This window comes from Pseudophryne corroboree, chromosome 9 (assembly GCF_028390025.1).
Source record: "Pseudophryne corroboree isolate aPseCor3 chromosome 9, aPseCor3.hap2, whole genome shotgun sequence".
Taxonomy (NCBI): Eukaryota; Metazoa; Chordata; class Amphibia; order Anura; family Myobatrachidae; genus Pseudophryne; species Pseudophryne corroboree.
In genome coordinates, this window is record NC_086452.1 from 238,482,510 (window position 1) to 238,502,792 (window position 20,283).

Below are 20,283 nucleotides of genomic sequence, written 5' to 3' on the forward strand. Positions count from 1 at the left end.
CCTGGAATCATTTGGCAACAACAGCAAAAAAAAAAAACCCTACTATGAAATGTCTGCATTGAGCTGTCATTTGTTGAAGTCAGTGCAGAGCTGTGCATTACCTGAGAAGGGTTGACAGACAGTTCACAGCTGGTATTTGAGTATAGATTCTTGTGCGTCTGGAAAGGGTGGAGCTAAAAGGCAGGCGGGAAGTGGGTCCACCAGCTGGATTGCACACAACCAACTTATTTTTTTTATAATGCCCCAGAACTTGGTGAATTTTATATAACTGGCATTATCCATATATTTCATAAATGCATATGACTATATTAGGAAGAGCAAAATGAATCAACAATGTTGTTATTGCAGGATCTCTTTAACCACTTGCCTGGTGTGATCACATCAGACCCGACCACATTAGTGTGGGCTTTTCACTGACATGATAGCATCTGATAGGACCTGTCAAACACACACTGGGAGGCTGCTAGAAAATAATCATCCAGCAGCCACCGATCTCAGATGGACCTCCTTGCCCCTCTGCTCTTTACAATCACTTCAGATCGGGCAGCCCATCTTCAACCCCCACCCACCCCTCCAGCGGCTGCAGAGTGGAGCAGCTGCTGGGAAATGCAAATGGAGCAGCAATCAGTTTCCCAGGGCATAACTGGCAGCTGCAGAGAGAAGTAGCCACCAGGGAAACGTAAAGCCATGATGTTGTGATGTTCATGTCAGCAAAGTTCTGATATATAGACAATCAACTTTAAAACATTTTTTAGTAATGTTCTGTGTTGCAATTAAACATAAAATCATGTTGGATAAGTTTTAAATATATGTTGTTAACATACAGCAATTCATTGATAAAAAAGCACAATTACTGAGAGGTGGTTATAAAAAAACATATTAGCCAGTTAAGTGGTTAAGCTGATAGAGGTTTCCATATTAAATGATAATTTTGAGATAAGGTTGTGGGATATCAGCCTATCACAAGTTTGGATGTGGATTTTGCAGGGGCATAGTAAGGATTCCAGTTAATTCCTTCTCTTGCCTGCTGGAAACCCTCCCTCCCCTTTTTGAATGCTGTTTCTGTTTCTCATTGTGGTGGAGGTAAGAATGGCTGTTTAGATGAGTTGTCAGTTATACTGTACCTTAGTTGATTGTGCGCACTTCAGTCAGCGATTATCCCAACAGGACATTTGATATCACCTTTCCTGGTGTGTTTAATCTTGGAAAGATGTACACCAATGACTGAGTTTGGAATGCATGACTGTCTTGTTTGATCTTGTCCATTCTCTTTGTCCACCAACATATTAACTTTCAATATTTAAAAGAAGTTTAATTACCAAAAATGCAGTTTGACCCAATTTTATGCCCACTCCAGTCTAAAGTGTCCCTGCTTTGTAGCTGATTATATATATATATATATATATATATATATATAGTACATATTTTTTCTGTTTAATCTACTCTGTTTTTCTTTTTCAATAGGTTGTTTTCAAGTCTCAGTATTATTACAGAGTTAACACATCCAGCAAACATGAGATTCATGCAGTTTAGAGCCAAGGACTGTTACTCTTTAGCTCTTTCTAAACTGGAGAAGGTATATTAATTACTGTGATTCTAATATATATGGTCTTTTGCCACTCTGAAAACAAACATAAAACTCTGCTACAACTTCTGCTACAACTAATAGAGAAACAGAACAGAATTATATTGAAGAGATTTCAATAACATTGTTGATGACTGTGCATATGGGATGTGGTTATGTGACCAGTGGTCAGGAGACTGCAGGTCACAATACCAGTGACCAACAGGGACTATTCCCACTCGTGGGTGTCCACGACACCCATAGAGTGGAAGCAGAACCTGTGCAAGAACAGCAAGCCACCAAGCGCGCTAGGAGTTTCGTTGCGCTCGCCCCCTTCCCTCACCGGCCATCTAACATTCAGGATTCCGGCATCGGTATGGTGACTGGCGGTTGTGCCGAAACGAACCTGTGCATATACATCAGCAGACATTCAGATTTTTTTTTAAATTGAAGTGAAGCAACTATATTTAACCCTTTCAAAAACTGCTTGTGTCCTTTGAAATACAACATCAATAAGCAATTGTTGGTCTTGCAAAGGAACTCAGCTAGAAAAGAATCTATTTATGAAGCAGTTGTGTGTGAATGAGCTCATCAAATATTAATGAAAGACCGTATACTATTTTTTTTCCATTATGCTCAACCGCATATTTGATTTACAAGCAATTAAACAGGTTTGAAGGCGATCTAAATTTGTCCAATTAATTATTTATCCAAATGTGTAATGAAATAGCTGGTCGGCTAATGGACTGGAGAGTTTAACATTTATTTCCCCATCTGTTGCTTAGTTTAAAAGGCGCTTTTAGTGGAAATAAGCAGCAGATGAATCACCTTGAATTTCTCTTAATTTCAGGCTTTTACAGCATAGAATTTAAGCAATCGGCTTTACACAACACTTCTGTTTTATAACTTGTGGTATTATGTGATAAATAAAAGGATATGTTTCTATCCAAGGCTTTTAAAACTTTATTATATACAGTTATTCTGTTTTTAATCTGCAGCTGTTCATTATTTGTGTAGACTTTCCAGATTTCCATGTGTGAGAATATATAGTTCCATCAGTGGAATCACTAGGGGGCCGCGGGCTACAACGAGTGACAACGTCTGAGGGTTCAAAACCAGAATAGCAGAGCTGCTTTTCTATTTTGCTGTCACCCCTTTGGATGTTGTTACCAAGCAGCAGCAAGCCTGGGGAGAAACTGGGAGTTAAAGAGAAGAAAATTGCTGCGCCTGTGTCTACCAATTAAGCTGATCTCATATCCTAAACCCGGAATTAATAATGTCAAAAGAACGTTCGCCTCTATAAGGAGTTGTATGAACTCCTACAACTAGGTAAATCAGAAAAAAGAATTAATAGAGGCGCTCATTTCATTTTGACATCATGAAGTCCTAAATTCTTTCACAACCAAGGAGTCAAAATGAAAATAGAATAAATATTTATTATCAAAATAAATCAATATAAAACACACTTTGTTTATAACAAACTCATATATAAAATGCAATACATAATCCCTGTCCTCACTGAATTGCCACGTGTGTGAAGATATAAAGCTCACATAAATTGCATATATTATTTCAACAGACACTGAGAGCAATAAGGCAAACTGAATAGCTGACGGCAGTCCAAATGTAGCAAGTTGTTACAATGCTTATAGAACACTGTTGCCAATACTGCTGTATAAAAATGTATAGCTGTTGAATGAAACACAGTTGCTAAATGTGAAAGAGAATGCTGAAGGCAATTGTGTGCTCTAAAATATTCGGCTATAGTGTAAGTCGCCTCAGAGTTCAGGACGCCGGTATATAGGTAGCAATGGAATGTTAAGTTACCTCTCCAATAGGGCTAGTGGACCCGAGCGTCCTCGGGTGAATCCAAAATGCCCAATAAATTGTAGAGTGGGAGAGTTCGTAGCTGTTTGTCCGTACTGATCAGGATCCAACTGCTGTTAATTCAGTTTCCCTGGGCGTGCACCGCCCGCTGCAATTTTGGGGAAAAGGCAGATGTGCGGCTGATTGAATGAAAGCCGCCACGAGGATCCAGCTGTATGTGGGTCTCCTCCGATGCTCCCTGGACGTGCGCCGTCCATTGCTGATCAAAGGGAGAGAGACTGAAGTATCGGCCACGGCAGCCACACGGAACTCACGGAACTCACACGTCGGCTAAGTCCTGTGTTAGGACGCGTACCGCTCACTCCTGTAGACGGTGGAATAGGGCTGTGAGATGTATCCCAGTGCGTGCGGTCAGTCAGTGAAAAAGGGGGGAGGAGTCCTGACGCGTTTCGTCACGCAACCCGTGACTTTTTCAAAAATGACTCCTGTGGCAATGTGTGCTCTATTTAAAGAGCTCGCAGTGGAGCGCTCACATGTTTAATCAATAAAATTAATACTATACCAATTATTAAAAAACAATTCATCATGACACCTTTGGTTGTATTTTAATGTAATTGCTAAACCAGTAGATTGAAAAAACATTCTCCATCCACACAAAGAGCGCTTTAAAATACAATTTATAAAACACTCTATGAAACAATAGCGGAGTTAACTAGTAATTAAATAATTCTTAACAGAGGATTAGTAACAGAGTCAGAAAAGGTAAATTGAGTATATTCCAACTGCAACCAATTATAGACATCGGTCCACAGTATAAATGCAGAGCAACTGCACACTTTTAGAAAGATAATACATGTATATAAAAAAGAAAATATACATAAAAAAGGAAATAATCATCAAAGATAAAAAATTCAATAAATAAACATATTGAACGTAGATACAACAGTCCCAGCAAATTTGACGTTTATTATAGAGGCTCTTAATAAGATTACTGAGGTTATCATGGATTTAAAAATTTAATTTAAATACCAAATACTAAAAAAAGGCCATAGACAATTGTTCAAACCACCCCACCTTTGTTTTATGGTAAAGATGTAACTAAATATGGATTCTACTAGAACCTATCCCATAGTTCAATACACTTCTCCATATTAAAGAAGACCACATGAAGACTGGTATAAATGAGAAACCCAAGACCCCCTATGTTCTGAAAGAGAATAAAGGGAACCAGACCGACAGCACAAATAGTTTAAATTCTGAGGAAAAGAAGGAAGAGGAAACCATGTTTATTAAACTGTGTTAAGAATCAATCTCGATACACTCATTGAGGCCCTCAGGAGAAATTCTCCCAACAACAGAGTCTACTAAATCTATCTCCACCTCTTTGGGTGAAGCTGATTGTCTCCATACCTATTAATACCAAACCCTTGGGATCTCTATTATGAGAATGAAAAAAATGTTTTGAGACTCCGTGATTCAGAAAGCCCTTTAGAATATTCCGCCTATGTTCTAAAAAACGAATTCTAAGCTGACGTGTGGTCCTCCCTATATACTGGAGGCCACAAGGCCAAACTAACATGTAAATAATATATTCACTATTACAGTTAATGAATGATTTAATCATATGTTCCTCTCCCATAGAAGATGCAAAAGCATGTACATTATTCTGAATATAAGAACATGTAATGCAATTGCCCAAACCACATCTGGGAGTTGTCCAACAGCTCCTTGTGCACTGGGCAAGCCCAAAGTGTGACAAAATGGGGTAATGCCACATGGCCATGCCCCCAAAATAATATACACTAGGAGACATGGCTTTGTTGACATGCTGTCATGACCCCTTTCATGAGTATGTGTGTAAATTCTGAAAATTGGAACATAGAATAAATGTTAACCTGAGAAGTATAGCTACGGTCTTTTCTTTTTATTAACATCAAACAACAAACAAGTTAATAAGTTAATGATAAGTAATTAACTTAATTCTAAGTTAATAATAAGTTAATAATAACTTCCAGTTCTAAAGCGCAACGGAATTTGCTGTGCAATATAAGAAACTGTTAAATAATAATAATAATAATAATAATAATAATAATAATAATAATGATAAGGAAGAAAACACCTCCCCCTCTCCCTTAGTTTAATGGCTCAGAATATTTCAGAAAAATCTGACCTCTGCTGCTTATGGTTTCTCTTATGAGGAATGAACAGACAACTTTTGGGAGGAAAATGTGTAGAAAAAAGGTGATGATGGAGAGGATACAGTGTTCCACATTCTTTATCTAAGTATGAATCTTTCATAGTGATGGATCCACTTACAGTATCTAGATAATATTTTTTCCAGAAATGTCCCCAAAATTGTCATACATATTTTTTTTAATATATACACCACTTATGTCCAACACTCGATAAATTCAAGCATAAATGCCCAGGTGCCCATTCAAACCCAGATGTTCTTTAGGACTATATAGTTATACAGGTTGAGTATCCCATATCCAAATATTCCGAAATACAGAATATTCCGAAATACGGACTTTTTTGAGTGAGAGTGAGATAGTGTAACCTTTGTTTTTTGATGGCTCAATGTACACAAACTTTGTTTAATACACAAAGTTATTAATAATATTGTATTAAATGACCTTCAGGCTGTGTATATAAGGTGTATATGAAACATAAATGAATTGCGTGAATGTAGACACACTTTGTTTAATGCACAAAGTTATAAAAAATATTGGCTATAATTACTTTCAGGCTGTGTGTACAAGGTGTATTTGTAACATAAATACATTCTGTGCTTAGATTTAGGTTCCATCACCATGATATCTCATTATGGTATCTAATTATTCCAAAATACGGAAAAATCCGATATCCAAAATACCTCTGGTCCCAAGCATTTTGGATAAGGGATACTCAACCTGTAATATACTCACATTCTATTGTGACTGCTGGGGTGATATTCCATGTAGATCACTGAGGATTCAAAACAGGCTACTGAATATCTAATCCTTTAAAAGACTACTAAGCCTTTTATGGAGATAAAGTGGATGGAATTAAAGTACCAGTCAAATGGCTCCTAACTGTCATTTTTCAAACCCAGTCTGTGACATGGCAGTTAGGATCTGATTGGCTGGTCATTTATCTCCGTCCACTTTATCTCCATCCAAAGCTTAGTAAATAGACCCCTAAATGCACATGCCCAAATGTGTTAGAAACAAGATATATTCCTGACTGTAAGACACCAAATCTATTATGGGTGTTCTATGTCCTGTTAATATCTGTCTGGGTAAGTTGTCACTATATAATGCTGCTAGTGACAATGACAAGTAAAAGTTAATAAAGTGTGTCCCTGCACTTAATGGTAAGCTTACAGAGTGGTGCTAGTGTAATGGCAAGGAAAAGCAGTACTTCCACCACATTTTAAAATGCCTGTCACCTCTTGTAGGCAGCTGCTCTCTAGTTTATCTGGTCTGGCGCACTTATTGAATGCTCAGATGCACACACAAGGCAAACTTGATAGCAGAAGCTGCTGCTACTTGGCTTGCCCAACAGATTTGTTTTTCCCCATATACTTTATGGTGTGGCCACAGTTCTAGTAAAATAGTGTTTTATTCTACTGATATTGGGGGTCATTCCGAGTTGATCAAATGCTAGCTGTTTTTAGCAGCCGTGCAAACGCATAGTTGCCGCCCACGGGGGAGTGTATTTTCGCTTTGCAAGTGTGCAAACGCCTTTGCAGCAGAGCTCTGCAAAAACATTTTGTGCAGTTTCAGAGTAGGTCTGAACTTACTCACCCCTTGCGATCACTTCAGTCTTTTTGGTGCCGGAATTGACGTCACACACCCGCCCTCCAAATGCCCGGACACGCCTGCTTTTTCCCTACCGCTCCCAGAAAACGGTCAGTTGACACCCATAAACGCCCTCTTTCTGTCAATCTTCTTGTGATCAGCTGTGAGTATGGATTCTTCGTTAAATCCATCTCCCAACAACGATCCGCATTGCTGTGCATAGAGACCTGATCACAGCGCAGCGAAAATCAGCAGCATGCAATCAACTCGGAATGACCCCCATTGTGATAATGAATCATGGTGCTGACTAGACTAGGGTGGGGTTTCTTGGCAACTAGAAACCCCTCCTACAGTACATTTGTCCCTGAGATCATTAGTACGAAAACACAATGAAAGATGTATTAACACTATCTAAAATGAAGTAAAAGCAAATTGTAAACATGACAATATCTTCTACTAACTTGCTAAAATCAAATTTGGTATTTAATGGTATGACTCGACCATACTGAATAACTCATCTGGCTGAGCAGCAGTTAACTGTACAGAGCTATATGTCAAATTGCTTTCCTTCCTCTTCCATTTTTTTCCTATTTTTTTTAGAAAGAGCGAGAACGGGGATCTAATCTGGCATTCATGTTTCGCCTTCCTTTTGCTGCTGGAAGGGTATTCAGCATCAGCATGTTAGACACACTGTTATACCAGGTAAAATAAAATAAGAGAACACTACAGATTAAATTCACAGAGAAAATGTCTTTTAAAATGCGAACAATGCAAAATGTTTTTTAAATGGAAACTAAACAACCTAAAATGAACAAGAAATGAAGGGTTATTGCAATACAATTTTACAGTTAAGTAAAATTGTTTAGATTTAAAATGCTCTTTATGTCTTCTGGCTGAGTAAAACAGTTCTATCACACATTTATTCAAAGATTATTGCTGGTATTGAAGTCTGCCTATGATAATCAATGTACCTCTTATTAATAAAATCCCTAAAAACGGGATGATGATGAGGATGATTAGTAGTAGCAGCAGCAGCAGCAGTAGTAGTAGTAGTAGTAGTAGTAGTAGTAGAAGTAGTAGTAGTAGCAGCAGCAGCAGTAGTAGTAGTAGTAGTAGTAGTAGTAGTAGAAGTAGTAGTAGTAGCAGCAGCAGCAGTAGTAGTAGTAGTAGTAGTAGTAGTAGTAGAAGTAGTAGTAGTAGTAGTAGTAGTAGTAGTAGTAGTAGTAGTAGTAGTAGTAGTAGAAGTAGTAGTAGTAGCAGCAGCAGCAGTAGTAGTAGTAGTAGTAGTAGTAGTAGTAGTAGTAGAAGTAGTAGTAGTAGTACTAGTAGTAGTAGTAGATGTAGTAGTAGTAGTAGTAGATGTAGTACTAGTAGTAGTAGTAGTAGATGTAGTAGTAGTAGTAGTAGTAGTAGTAGATGTAGAAGTAGTAGTAGTAGTAGATGTAGTAGTAGTAGTAGTAGTAGTAGTAGTAGTAGTAGTAGTAGTAGTGGATGTAGTAGTAGTAGTAGTAGTAGTAGTAGTAGTAGTAGTAGTAGTAGTATTAGCAGTGGTAGTAGTAGTAGTGGATGTAGTAGTAGATGTAGTGGTAGTAGTAGCAGCAGTAGTAGTAGTAGTAGTAGATGTAGTAGTAGTAGCAGCAGCAGCAGTAGTAGTAGTAGTAGTAGTAGTAGTAGTAGTAGTAGCAGCAGCGAGCAGCAGCAGTAAAGTTACATTTTAGTTTATTGTCATCAGCCAAACATATTGACAAACAAAATGACAAATGTACATGAGCACCCAGTAGCAATAAGACAGCATAACAGTTTGAAAGAGGAACAGGTCATAACATTCATATAACACATAAAATAGTACACTTACATATTTAGCATATACATTGCAGATGGAAGAAAGCTGTTTTACAGACAAATTGTGCATGCTAGCACAGTTCGAAACCTGTTTTGGGATGGAAGGTTAATAAAAAACCCTAGCAGTAGTAGCAGTAATAATAGCAGCACTAGTAGCCAGTAGTAGCAGCATTAGTAGTAGTAGTAGTAGTAGTAGTAGTAGTAGTAGCAGCAGCAGCAGAGGCAGAACTCTGGGAGGCAACGGAGTCATCTGCCGTCGGGCTCCTGCTCTGAAGGGGGCACCTCTCCTCCCATTCTGTGACACCATTCAATTAAGTTAATTGATAGCTGTTGCTGTCTTTTCAGTGGGCGACTTCCTCACTGGTCCCTGCACCTTACAAGTCACACCCTCTTTATTATACTGAATATACACATTTTACGAGTATCACACCCAGGATTAGAAACCACAACCTATTACTGGAAGCAGTCACCTTACTGATGGAGCTATTTGCTCCTGTATAGGAAATATGAGAATTCTAACTATATGAAGTTACTTCTCTGACAATTACATGTAACTACATATAGTTAGAATTGTCATGCTTCCACTACAGGAGCAAATAGCTCCATCAGTAAAGTGTCTGCTGTCAGTGTAACAGGTCATGGCTTCTAATCCTGGGTATGACTGCTAAGAAATGTGTCATTTAAAATAAAAGACAATTAAATGTATAAATACAGTATATACTTTTTTTCAGAACACTACACACACACACACACAAATATATGTATATATATATATATATATATATATATATATATACGCACACATACATACATATATTTATCTTGATATAGGAAATAGGGGGGCACCAATATTTTTCTTGCCTCCGGGCAACTGTGACGAACTTACGCCACTGAGTAGCAGTAGTAGCATTAATAGCAGTAGTAGTAGCAGTAGTAGCAGCAGTAAGAGAAGTAGCAGTAGTGGTAACAGTAGTAGTAGCAGCAGTAGCAGCAGTATTAGTAGTAGCAGGAGTAGTATTAGTAACCGTAGTAGCAGCAGTAGTAGCAGTACTAGTAGCAGTAGTACTAATAGGAGTAGTAGTAGCATTAGTACTAATAGCAGTAATAGCAGCAGTAGCAGTAGTAGTATCAGTAGTACTGATAGCAGTAGCAGTAGTAGCAACAATAGCAACAGAATTAGCAGTAGTAGTAGTAGTAGTAGCAGTAGTAATAGTAGTAGCAGTAGTAATAGTAGTAGCAGTAGTAGTCGCAGTAGCAGTAGTAATAGTAGTAGCAGTAGTAATAGTAGTAGCAGTAGTAGTCGCAGTAGCAGAAGTAGTATGAGTAGCAGTAGCATTAGCAGTAGTCGTAGCAGGAACAGTAGCAGTAGTAGTTGTAGTAGTAGTAGTAATAGTAATAGTAGTAGTAGCAGTAGTAGTAGTTTTTCTTTTGTTTGTGCATCATTAAAGTTTTCAGCCACAATTCCAGTAATGGGTTGTACTAAGGAAACCATTAGCTTCTATTCCCAGTGAAGAACAAACTAGAAAACAATATGTATGTATACTTAGTATGACAAACAATTATTTAAATTGTATGTGTCTGTCAACATTAGGAGATTGTTGTCATGGAATTTTAGTATTAACCGCAATAGTTTGGTATTGATGGTGTTTCAGTAATAGTAAAACATTGGTAGTCCTAATAATATTTTTTTTAAAAATGGGAATTTTAGTAGTAGTAGTAGTAGCAGCAGCAGCAGTAGCACAGTATATATATATATATATATATATATATATAGATATATATATAGATATATATAGATATATATATATAAAATAATAAATAAATATAGGCGGCACTCCACAGGCTTTTTTGGTATTACACAGCCTCATGATGCAGGTGTGGAGGCTGTGAGGGATTTGATTATGGATAACCCACACTACAAAGGTCCACCAGTGGAGCTGTTCTTGAATTTGCTGACATTGGTATTGAATAGAAATAATTTTCTATATAATGGAGAATTTTACTTACAACGAACAGGGTGTCCTCAGTGGCCCCATCGTATGCTAATGCCTATATGTATTCTATTGAGAAACGTTGGCTATATGATGGCTCTGCCCTTATTGATGGTGTCAAATTATATCTGTGCTATATAGATGATCTTTTAATTTTTGGGGGCAAAACCCCGGGAGGAGCTTATTTTACTGTTGGAAAATCACAATGCCACATGCAGTCCAGTTAAATTGACTTATCAAGAAGATGAACAGAATGTACACTTTTTGGATGTCAATATCACAGTGAGGGAAGGCAAATTGTCTACCTCTCTGTATGTTAAAGAAACAGATAGGAACTGTCTTTTACAAAATGACAGTTTTCATCCGCTAGCATTGAGACGAGGTCTGCCTTACTCACAATTGTTGTGAGTTAGGAGAATTACCTCAGACCCAGAAGCCACATTAGAGGCTTTAGACAATATGATGGAAACATTTGTTGATAGTAGAGATGATAAGGGACTTTTGGAAAAAACTAAGATAAAGGTCTTGAATAGCCCTAGGGAAAACACACTGTTACCTAGTAAGCATAAGAGATGTTAAAGAAATACCCAATAAATGTATCCCATGGGTCAACAAATTTACAGTTGGTACAGATTTAGCGACCAAACAGGTAAAGAAAGGGTGGCCTATAATAAATACTCACCAGGATTTACCCTTGTTACACAATAGTAAAATACTGCCTAGCTATATTCGAGGCAGAAATATACGTGACCAAATAGTCAAATTGGATATTACTGATCTAACAAAGAAGACATCAGGGCACTTTTTGAGAAAAAAGGCAGGTTGTTATAGATGCCTAGGATGTGTAACCTGCAATACATTAATAACGGGGCAGACATTTAGTCATTCACAAATGGGAAAAATAATTAAAATTAAGCACGCAGTGATGTGCACTACAACATACGTTGTCTAGATATTGATATGTCCATGTGGACTTACGTATGTGGGAAAAACCCAACGACAATTTAGGGAACATATGGCCCTTCATAGAAGTGTCATCAAGCAAGCTCTCATTACGGACACTAGTGACCAGCCATTATCTAGAAATTGCGCTATAGCCAGACATGGAGTAGCATCACTTAGAGCTATTATAATAGATCATGTACCACAAACATTAAGGGGTGGCAATCGAGAAAAAAAATTGTTACAAAAGGAAAGTAGGTGGATATTTTCACGGGACACTATAGCCCCAAAAGGTCTCAATGAGACATTGGGGCTACAGTGTTTTTTTGTAGATGTGTTGTTATGGCCGATCTGGACTCTAAAATATATGGTATTGTCATTTATATACATAGGAATACTATCACCCGGTTTTTATATGTTTTTATTATGTATGTCTTTATATCTGTATGGGTCTAATATAGAAAGCAGGTTATCCGAATACTATGTCGTGGCTACAATGTGAAACTTATCATATTTTTACATGATATTGGATACAATTGCATATACGGGTTGCTAGGCAACTGAACTGCTTGTCTAGTCTTGCCAGACTGTCGCTGCCTGATGAGGTTCCTCTCTCCCTGTGACGCATTATGCAGATGTGCGGGTGAGCCTTGGACGGTGGCGGCAGACAGGTGAGATTAATCCATTCTTAATTGTCCACTTGGGGGTGGGTATATATGTGTCTGTATGTTGGCTTTTTTGTATACAAGTTTGTCCCAGAAGACGGGGGTTTACCTCGAAACGCCATTGGACTAAAGGACGTTGTTGTTCTTTTCAAAAAGCCTGCGGAGTGCCGCCTGTATTTAATTCTTATATTGGACGGTTTAGAGTCTAGGAAGGCACCCCAGCAAGATATTCATTGTGCAGCAGGTGCAGCAAGTGGCGTGCCAGGCTATCTGTTATATATATATATATATATATATATATATATATATATACACACACACACAGGTTGAGAAACCCATATCCAAATATTCCGAAATACGGAATATTCTGAAATACAGAATTTTTTGAGTGAGACTGAGACAGTGAAACCTTTGTTTTATCATGGCTCATTGTACACAAACTTTGCTTTAAGTTAGTAAAAATATTGTATTAAATGACCTTCAGGCTATGTGTATAAGGAGCATAAGGTGTATATGAAACAAATGAATTGTGTGTATGTTCACAAACTTTGTTTAATGTACAAAGTTATTAAAAAAATGGCTAAAATTACCTACAGGTTGTGTGTTTAAGGTGTATATGAAACATAAATGCATTCTGTGCTTAGACTTGGGTCCCATCGCCATGATATCTCATTATGGTATGCAATTATTTCAAAATACGGAAAAAATCCAATATCCAAAATACTTCTGGTCACAAGCATTTTGGATAAGTGAGACTCAACCTGTATATATATATATATATATATATATATTATTATTATTATTATTATTATTATTACCAGTTATTTATATAGCGCACACATATTCCGCAGTGCTCTACAGAGAATATTTGACCATTCACATCAGTCCCTGACCCAGTGGAGCTTACAATCAACATTCCCTATCACATGTACATGCAGACACATTCACGCTAGGGTTAATTTTGTTGGGAGCCAATTAACCTACCAGTAAATATTTTTGGATTATGGGAGGAAACCGAAGTAACTCGGAGGAAACCCACGCAAGTACGGGGAGAATATACCAACTTCACACAGTTAGGGTCGTGGTGGGAATCGAACTCATGATCAGGGGTGTATCTAGGGGTCTGAGCGCCCCTGGCATCTTAAGGAACTGGCGCCCCCCACCTCCCCCCCCCAGGGACACAGAGGGCGGAGTTACAGATAGGCTGAGGTCAGGGACACAGAGGTAATTACGGGAAGGGTGCTGGCAGGGATACTGAGGGGGAATTATGGGAAGGGTGTGAGCAGGGACACTGAGAGGGAATTACAGGAGTGTATGGGCAAGGTCACTGAGGGGGCAGTTACAGGGATGGTGTGGGCAGGAACACTGAGGGGGAATTACAAGGAGGATGCGGACAGGGACAACGAGGGGATATATGCACACATACATACAGTTAAAAAAACCCTCTCTAGGTGTGATGGCACTACATGTCTCAGCAAATCCAGTTGACAAGGTGTGCTGGGACTTGTAGTTTCACACAGCTGGACAGGCAGTCACTGGTCTAGAGATACCTCTCCATACAGAGCTCTTTGTAAGCTGTGATCCAGACTGCCAGGATAGACCATGCAGTGTAGCTACGGTACAGCAGAAAATGTACAGGTATGCGCATGGTGCACTGCTGACTGGTACTGATTGTACAGTGGCTGGTGTTGGTGACAGACCGCGTGGGACCAATGAGAAGGTGAGCGGAAGAGGAAGTGCCTCGCCCCTCCCCATACCTGGAAGTGCCCCGCTCCCCAGCTATATTCACCATCATTGTGACTGTAGTCACAGAGAGTGTCAGAGTGCAATACGCTTCTGAGAGTCCGGTAGTGGATGAGCATTGCTAAAAGAATGTAGTGAGAGTGAGAACTACTACGTCATTCTACCCCCTAGCGCGGGTGGCACTGCCGGGTGGCGCCCCCCCCCCCCCCCCTGGCTGGCGCCCCTGGCAAGTGCCATCCTCGCCAATAGGAAGATACACCATTGCCCATGACCTCAGTGCTGTGTGGCAGTAATGCTAACCATTACACCATATGTACTGCCACATCATATATGTGTGTGTGTGTGTGTGTGTGTGTGTGTGTGTGTGTGTGTGTGTGTGTGTGTGTGTGTGTGTGAGAGTCAATATCAGGAACAGTATTATATTAAATTTCATAATAATGGTAATAATTACTAGAATATACGCCCTGTCATGCACCCTATCATTTATTTAGTCTACCTGTTATGTCCCTGTGTTATGTAGGCTCTGTTTTCTACACTGTCCCACACTGCAGAGCACTGTCCTGCCTTACCAATTAACAACAACAACAGTAATAATAATCTACAATGGACCAGCATATTCTGTAAGGTTGTTTTAATAGCAACATTTACGGATTTAAATATATGTAAAATAACTTGTATCCTTACTAATATACTTATAATGTTTTTTTTGTTATTAATAACATAATAACATGCAGTGATAATTTTACATTTTAATGTTACAATTCTGGGAAACAAGCAGAGCTGCTTACTTGATGTTCTTGTACTGTATGTCTCAGTTTCATCATTCCAAAAATGAACATGTACAGTATGGGATCATACACAGATGTTGCATGGATCACATTGTCTTTAAACACTGAAATAGTCCATACTGTACTGTACAACATGATTTCTCCATGCATACTATTAACACTAAACCATTGGTAAGTTTTATTTTAATACAAGGGTTAGATGTTGAATCATGGAATCATTGTAAAAATATGCAGACACAGGGCCTGATTTATGTTTGTAAGTAAAGCAAAAAAGCAAGCAACTGGGCAACACCATCTTGCACTGCAGGGGGGTGGCTGAGTAACATGCAGATTTAGATTTGGGTGAGTTATATTTTTTTCTTTGTAGGGTAAATACTGTCTGTTTTTGCGTGTAGCCCACACATACTAGACAGCTTTATTTTTAGACTGTAATTTAAATTTCAGTTTGAACTCACCCCATCCAAATCTAAATCTCTCATGTTCCATCTGCCCTACCTGCAGTGCAACATGGTTTTGCCCAGTTGCTTGTTTTTTTGCTTTACTTACAAACATGAACCAGGCTCACAGAGCGAACTGATGGTTTCACTGAATGAATATTGTCAAAAATAATTGAATAGAACATTGATATTTCAAATAATAGAGTCAGTTGCATCTGCATTGTGGTTATTTTGTAAAACAATGCTGATTTTATATAATATGTAGTCTTTATATCTGGAATAATAATAATAATAATAATAATAATAATAATTATTATTATTATTATTATTATTATTATTATATAAATTTACAACCCAGAAATATATATTTTGCATCACAATGTAAAAATATGTTCAAGTTTATGCATAGATAAATAACTAACTGACACATACAGAGCATCCTGAGGTGGGGTTTTTTTTTTGTGAACTTCATGGTTAGATTGGAGAACTGTTAATCAGATCATTAGGAGATACAGTATACTCACTACAGTGTTATACATAAGGAAGGGAGTCTTTTTAAACAACCATATTGTTAAGATGGAAATGTACCCACAAGTTTAGGCACACATTGTTTTCCCAATTCTTACTTCAGTGTATATATTTGTTTGTACAAATAACATAAACCACCATCATATTATCCCTTTGTTGTGTCCTGTCAGTAGACCACCAAGTTTCATAAGATAAAGTTCACTTCAGTTTTTCTCACTGTACGTTTGCAGCCCACGCTCTAACATTTGCTCTTCTTTCATAGTCATTTGTGAAAGATTATATGATCTCGATTACAAGACTTCTGCTAGGACTGGACACCACGCCGGGGTCTGGCTTTCTTTGTTCTGTGAGTTCAAAATGATATGACTAAAAGGCTATTATAGGATTATCCTCTATAGACTGCAAAGAAAGAAACGTCAGGTTTGCTTTGTGAGCTCTGAATGCATTCAGACTACTGTATCTTACATTTTGACTGGAATAAAATGAAGGGTAGAAAACTTGTTACAGAAATCTTGTTCCCTGTCTATAAAGTTTTTATTAAACAACTTAGATAAAACAGTTTTAATATTGTAAGATTAAATTTAAAAAAATATGATCTCAATTAAATGCTTAATAAACCACATAGTGTATTGCAAAATACCATAAATTATTCATGGTTGCATAATATCCAAGAATGCATACCAAATTAGGGAAGAGTGTCAAAAATCCAGAGAAAACAGTCAATTTCCCCAGAAGTACTTTACTGCTCTAAGGTTCATAGGACCAGGGTAATAACCACATCATTAATATCCATCTATCCCACATTGCAATTCAGGCATGTGATACCACAAATTAAAACAACAAGTTCTTCCCATCTCATCTTTTCCTACTTTGCCTCTGGATCTCCTAGAAGCAAAGAATGAAAATACTGTACAGTAAAGGTGCGAGCACAATAGACGATATTGTAAACCATGTGGACGATAACGACACATCACTAGCGAACATCAGCCAGTGTGTATAGACAATATATCATTAACAATGCTCGCTCCCGTGGGTCATTATCGATATTGCCTATTATCTGAACATGCAGGTCAATCTGGCAATATCGTAAGAAACTGTATATTCGGGGATGTAATAAGATGACATCACTGAATGAAATCGTTAGCGATATCGTTCAGTGTGCATGCACTATGTCGTTTGCCTGGGAGTTCAAGGGAAAACACTGACAATATCGCTCATGGAGCATCTACTGTGTACGCACTGTAAGTCAATTAGGGAATTATTATATTAATTTTACTCTTGTCCTCTTCTAAGGATAATTTTAAAAGTTTGCACATGTACACCAAAAATAAACGTGTTAATTTAATTTATCATCAGTATCAATTTTGTACCAATTTTTGCAAGAATATGACACATTTCCTACCGCCACATAGATGGGACTGCATCTTTAGGTCTACAAATCTTTAGGAGCAGCTGGGCAAATCAAAGTCACTCACTTGTGCCCCTGATTTTATCATTTAAAATCTAAACCCTAATTCCTGAACCGCAGGAAGATTCGAACCGGGACTTGGGTCGCCTCAGATCTCCTTGCGGATCCGGATTTGGATTTCTGTAGAACTGATATGCATTTATCTAATTATAACACTTATTTTCCGTGTGTGAATTATGTAAGTGTATTTTATTGCAATTAAAAAGCTCTGTGATGATGTTTCAGGTTTATTACAGTAGTATACCTATCTGCTGCCCTTGATAGTGATAAAAAGCACAGCTCTCAAGAGCTCTTAAAATCAATAAAAAAAGTTCATATATAAAAAATACAATGCAGATTAAAAAAAAACTCTGAAATATCACAATGGTAGTGCACATGAAATGATCTGCTTCTCATTAATCTATCAGCCCTTTTCTTTTGTATGGACATTTTTGAACATGGATTTTTTTTCTATTTGTGAAATTGTGTACCTAATTATAACTTCTTAAGGTTATTTTTTTTAATTGTAATTTTGAAATAATAGTTTAATCCCTTTGAGGGAATTTTTTTCTCCAAAATGTATTTTGATAAAAACTTTTGCATAAGTGTAAGGCGTGTTTTGCAATTGCTCCAGTATATTTTTCTTGCAAATATAAGGAAGGCTGTAAAAGTTCATCCATAAAAAGTGTATATGTGTCTGTAGGTATAAACGTGCTCTTGGTGTAATAGAGTATATAGTACCAGAGATTACAAATCTCAATTTCTTATTTTGCAGATGAAAATTACTGATGATGATCTATGGATCAGAACATATGGAAGACTGTATCAGAAACTTTGCTCATCAACAGGTGACATTCCAATAGGGATCTACAGAACAGAGTGCCACAAACTTACCACATCTGAGGTTGGTATGAATGGTTCTTCTTATATTTGAAATATAAATCTGTGATTTGTGCACAAAAAACATTCAGTGACTTTGCAGATTCTGTTGCCTCTATGTTTTTTTCCAGTTTGCTTATGCTCAGTTTGATCACATGCCCAAACCATATTTGATGAGAATGGGAATTTTTTTTAAAAACCTTTTATTATGCTGGCCATACATTAGTACGACCAGCATAAAATCCGATTCCACAGCTGATTTCCCTTTAATACCCCTGGGAGCCCCTGGCACACACGTAATGTTACAGTGCAGCACCTGACTCCTGTCACTGAACAGGAGCTGGCACTTTGGTGTCACCCCTCGGTGGGTGACACCTGGGTGCGGGTAGCACCCCCCGCACCCACCTTGTGATGCCAGTGAGGCTTACGATCAATCATAAGATTGCAAGCCTTACCAAAGCACACGATCACTGGATAAAAATGTAGTTTAAAAGGACGCTGATTGTATGCACCATCGTACGATGCATCGTATGTGCATACGATGTGCATACGAATACGACATACAACATCAAAATCGTACATTTGTATCCAATATCGCACTAGTGTATGGCCTGCATAAGAATCAATGTACACGTTAGATCACAAAAGTAACTCCCTTGTATTTTATTCATTTATTGTTTTTGTCCAGGGGTAAAAAGAGAAGTTGTATATCTTTGCACTATAGAACCTTTGTGGAACCTTATAAAGAAATAATTTTAATGCTATAAATGTGCTGATTCCTTCTATTAATATACAGGGGGGAATGTAATAGGGTGTGAGAAACAAGAAGTGAGAGATTTTATGAGTTTGGCTCAGCTTGATTTTGCAATGTAAATGATTGCCACTTTAAAAAAAAACAGGCAAACTCTGTCACAGTTCCCATCAAATTTTTCCAGTGTAGGAAGGTGGATGGTTTAGATGGCACTGAAGGAATTGGTACTGGGTCACAAACAGCAGACTGGGTTGATGAAGTTGCCAAGGTTGCCTGGAATCCATCTTAATGAGCATAGAGATCCTGTAGGCCTTTTACCATCTGTCGCTGCATAGTCTCAAGTCTTTCCAGATGGACTGCAATACCCTGCAGCATGTCCATGCCTAGACCAGCACTGCCTGCCGGATCCATGTGGCCAGTGCTTACTGTCACGGCTGAGGTTGTTTGTGATTCCAGACTAGGTTGAGTTGCTGGGTTTTATCTTAAGATCTTGGGATGGAATTTGGCAGGCTTAATATTTGGTCTACTCATTCATAGATATAACAGTTTGGCTATTCAGGAACACCTGACTGAAGGCTATATCAGGAGAGTAGAGTTGGTGACGTGGTACCAGCAATATGGGGGACTGGACATTGGGGTATTGGATTACCAGTGTAATATGATAGCTGGGAAGTTCATAACCAAGAGTTCACTATCACTGGGATGGGATTAACTAGTGAATCTGGAGATGCTGCTACAGATTTGCAGGAGCAGCTTTTCAGGAATGCTGAGATAGGCTATACCAGTGAATTAGGAGATGCTGCAATGGGGTTGCGGGTGCAGCCCTTTCAGGTCACTGGGATTGGCTGTACCAGTTAATCTGGGTACACTGCGATGGTGAAGCAGGAGCAGCCCTTCAGGATCACTGGGATTGGTGGTACCAGTGAATCTGGGTATGTTGCGATGATGAAGCAGAGCAGCCCTTCGGGATCACTGGGATTGGCTGTACCTGTGAATCTAGATATGCTGCAATGATGAAGCTGAGCAGCCCTTCAGGATCACTGCGATTGGCTGTACTGCTGAATCTAGATATGCTGTGATAATGAAGCTGAGCAGTC

At 38.3% G+C, this 20,283-nt stretch overlaps 1 protein-coding gene across 2 annotated transcripts in view; it reads left to right on the forward strand.

Annotated features, from left to right (window-relative positions):
- The window catches only part of LOC134957937 (potassium channel subfamily T member 2), a 1,656,739-nt gene that overhangs the window by 1,530,827 nt on the left and 105,629 nt on the right, over nt 1-20,283 (forward strand). For both annotated transcript variants that reach the window (XM_063940188.1, XM_063940189.1), the window contains exons 22-25: nt 1,465-1,576; nt 7,774-7,875; nt 16,372-16,455; nt 18,332-18,460. In XM_063940188.1, coding sequence (XP_063796258.1) covers nt 1,465-1,576; nt 7,774-7,875; nt 16,372-16,455; nt 18,332-18,460 — 427 coding nt within the window. The remainder of the gene's footprint in view (nt 1-1,464; nt 1,577-7,773; nt 7,876-16,371; nt 16,456-18,331; nt 18,461-20,283) is intronic.